General features: G+C 48.0%; 3 protein-coding genes across 4 annotated transcripts; 2 read left to right on the forward strand and 1 right to left on the reverse strand.

Moving 5' to 3' along the window:
• Positions 1–50: 50 nt before the first annotated feature.
• On the reverse strand, positions 51–1,175 carry PPTG_20409 (the record flags this gene model as incomplete). Of its 2 annotated transcripts, XM_008919204.1 has the most annotated exons (4): positions 936–1,112; positions 754–872; positions 154–682; positions 51–74 (listed from the first exon to the last, which is right to left on the reverse strand). In XM_008919204.1, exons 1-4 carry the CDS (start codon positions 969–971, stop codon positions 51–53), a joined length of 708 nt encoding a protein of 235 aa, XP_008917452.1. In that variant the 5' UTR covers positions 972–1,112. The 2 variants fall into 2 exon arrangements, with proteins under 2 accessions (XP_008917452.1, XP_008917451.1); XM_008919203.1 differs by having other exon boundaries at positions 754–1,175.
• A 265-nt stretch (positions 1,176–1,440) lies between these two features.
• PPTG_25028 (hypothetical protein) lies at positions 1,441–1,533 on the forward strand (the record flags this gene model as incomplete). The annotated part of the gene is made up of 1 exon (XM_008919205.1): positions 1,441–1,533. One exon carries the CDS (start codon positions 1,441–1,443, stop codon positions 1,531–1,533), a length of 93 nt encoding a protein of 30 aa, XP_008917453.1.
• A 117-nt stretch (positions 1,534–1,650) lies between these two features.
• PPTG_25029 (hypothetical protein) lies at positions 1,651–2,043 on the forward strand (the record flags this gene model as incomplete). The annotated part of the gene is made up of 2 exons (XM_008919206.1): positions 1,651–1,790; positions 1,872–2,043. The coding sequence occupies 2 exons, from the start codon at positions 1,651–1,653 to the stop codon at positions 2,041–2,043; spliced, it is 312 nt and encodes a 103-aa protein (XP_008917454.1).
• Positions 2,044–2,414: the final 371 nt, after the last annotated feature.

Consider the following 2,414-nt stretch of genomic DNA (forward strand, 5'->3'; position numbering starts at 1 on the left):
GTGTGCCTCCAAGAACCACGACCTTATCTCCTCCACCAATTGTAACAGCATTATGGTACGCCAACGGTAGTGGACTGTTACCAGTAGGCTGCATTCACAGTAACAGTTAGCAAAAAGGTGCAGTCAAATGTTGCGTTGGGGTGTAGCACGTACCGAGAGCTGCTGCCAGCGTGGCTTGTGTCCTGGAGTATTCACTGTCAGCATCCAGATATCCGACAAAGTTGCACCTTTAGAATTCTTTCCTCCGAGGACGAGAATGCCTTGAGTAGGCGGGCTTTCTGGGTCGCTAGTAGTTTCTCGATATACAACTGCAGCACTGGCATGCCACGCTCGCTCGCTTGGAGCAGGTAAAGGTGGAATAGTAGGATCTGTGCCATCTCCACTGATCGGAGTGATATCAATGCAGTATAGGACGTCTTCCTCGTAGCTGATCTCGAACATGTCGCCTATGAGCCCGTTCAGTGAAACCTCGAAGCCAACGCTCGGATCTAGTGGCTCACCGCCAAAGGTGTAGGCTTTCTTGTCCAGCGTGACCACAGAGTGGCCGATACGGTGAGTGAGCTCCCCGTGGACATCGTACCCAGTGAGCCATTTGGTAGTGTTCAAGTCAAACAAATCCAGTCGTGATACGCTCGTGAAGCTCTCACTTGGCAATTCTTCTTTGCCTCCAACAATCACAGCGCTATTGACAAGCAAAAATGCAGGAATTATTATGTGATACACTTTTCAAGAAGACACAAAAACTTTTCCTACATGTGGCCATTTAGGATTCCTGTGCAGGCTCCAGACAAGCTGTAACTCTCGTGGGGCTCTCGGTGCTTCCTCTCTAGTGTTCGAGATACGTGGATGCCCCACGATGTGAAATTATGAGACTTGACAACACGAGTCAGTACCATCAAAACCAACCAGCACGTGCATGGATCTTTGGTTCTCACCTCTAGCCACTTCAACTCCTGTCCATCAAATGCCATTTGTACCACCAATTGAGAAGAATATCTTGCTGTATGAAGAGCCGTCAACGCTTGCGGAACGTCGAGTGAGTGTGTCTAATTCTATATCGCGCAGTCGACAACGATTCCTCGACTCAGCCAATAACGGGAACAGATTAATTTCAAGTGCATGTTGGATCACCTGCAAGTAAGCGCGAGTTTGAAATATGCAATGAGATTATGCAGGGCCTCCGAAAATAGCTTTGTCAATAACATTATTTACAAAAATAAAAATAAATTATGCGTTTTTGTTTATCACCTCGATGTTCAGATAATTTATCATTTCATTTTTGATATTGCATAATTTATTCACACTTCCTTTATATAATTATTTTTCATGGCAGCCATTCAACTACTTTTCCTCAGTCAACGCCAATCTTCATGTTAGTCTACCCTCAAGCCACAGCTTCATTTTTGAATTCCCTACGCAAGACTCAAGCCCTTAGCCCAAATGGTTCGTGCCGTCCGACCTAGCAACCCTACGTACACCAACGCCCAGGTCTCGGGCTTCTACTTCCGCCCGTGTCGCGACGACAACGATTAGGTGATTCTCGAGTACTTTCGTTGCTGTTGCGGCACGGTGCGGAAGCAATCACATCGCAATGGATTCTCGAACCTGATGCAGCACGTCAGACGAGAACACCCCGACTACGCAGCCGTCATGCTCGAGGCTACGACAGCACAAACGGGCTCGCTGGTGAACTACGTTCGTCACTCGGCTTTCAACCTGCATGCGTGGATGAGCTGGACGATCACATGCAACTTGCCACTCTCTTTTTGCGAGAGTCGTGAAGCAAGACGGTGAATTTATCTAGTTTCTAAAAACTTTTTTTTATCTACCTGAAGCTAACAAATGCATGTATGAATGTGGATGTATGTAAGCTACTCAAACCTGGACCCGATCTCGCAGGAGACGTTGCCTGATGCCATGGACGGGGTCATCGTCGCCGTCGAGCGTTCAATCGCGTCGGAGATTCCGACGCGATTTGGTTTCATGCTCGACGGACACATGCGTCGGAGCAATATATTGCGGTCTTCGCCTGCTATGAAGTGAATGGGTCTCCAAAGACACCTTTGCTGAGCATGGCGCCGCTTTTGGACGCACCGGACAACGACCTCTCTGCTCAAAGACACCTCGATTTCCTGGCCGACATGCTTCCCCGTGATTACGGGGTACAGCTGGAGCAGTGTCGGTTTTTTGTTGCCAACAACTGCTCCGTAAACCGACGGCTAGCAAATCTGATGGGAATTCCGCTAGTAGGTTGCGCCAGTTATCGATTGAATCTCGCAGTTCAAAATGACATGTTGGCTCATGGGGAAGATTTGGCTGCAGTTCAGGCACTCATGAGCTTCGTACGGTGACACAATCTGCAAAACTACGGTAAGCCTTATTTGCGTAAATTTGGTGTGTTGAAATTTCTAACC

The sequence above is a fragment of the Phytophthora parasitica genome (genome assembly GCF_000247585.1).
Source record: "Phytophthora parasitica INRA-310 unplaced genomic scaffold supercont2.572, whole genome shotgun sequence".
NCBI classification, from domain to species: Eukaryota; Oomycota; class Peronosporomycetes; order Peronosporales; family Peronosporaceae; genus Phytophthora; species Phytophthora nicotianae.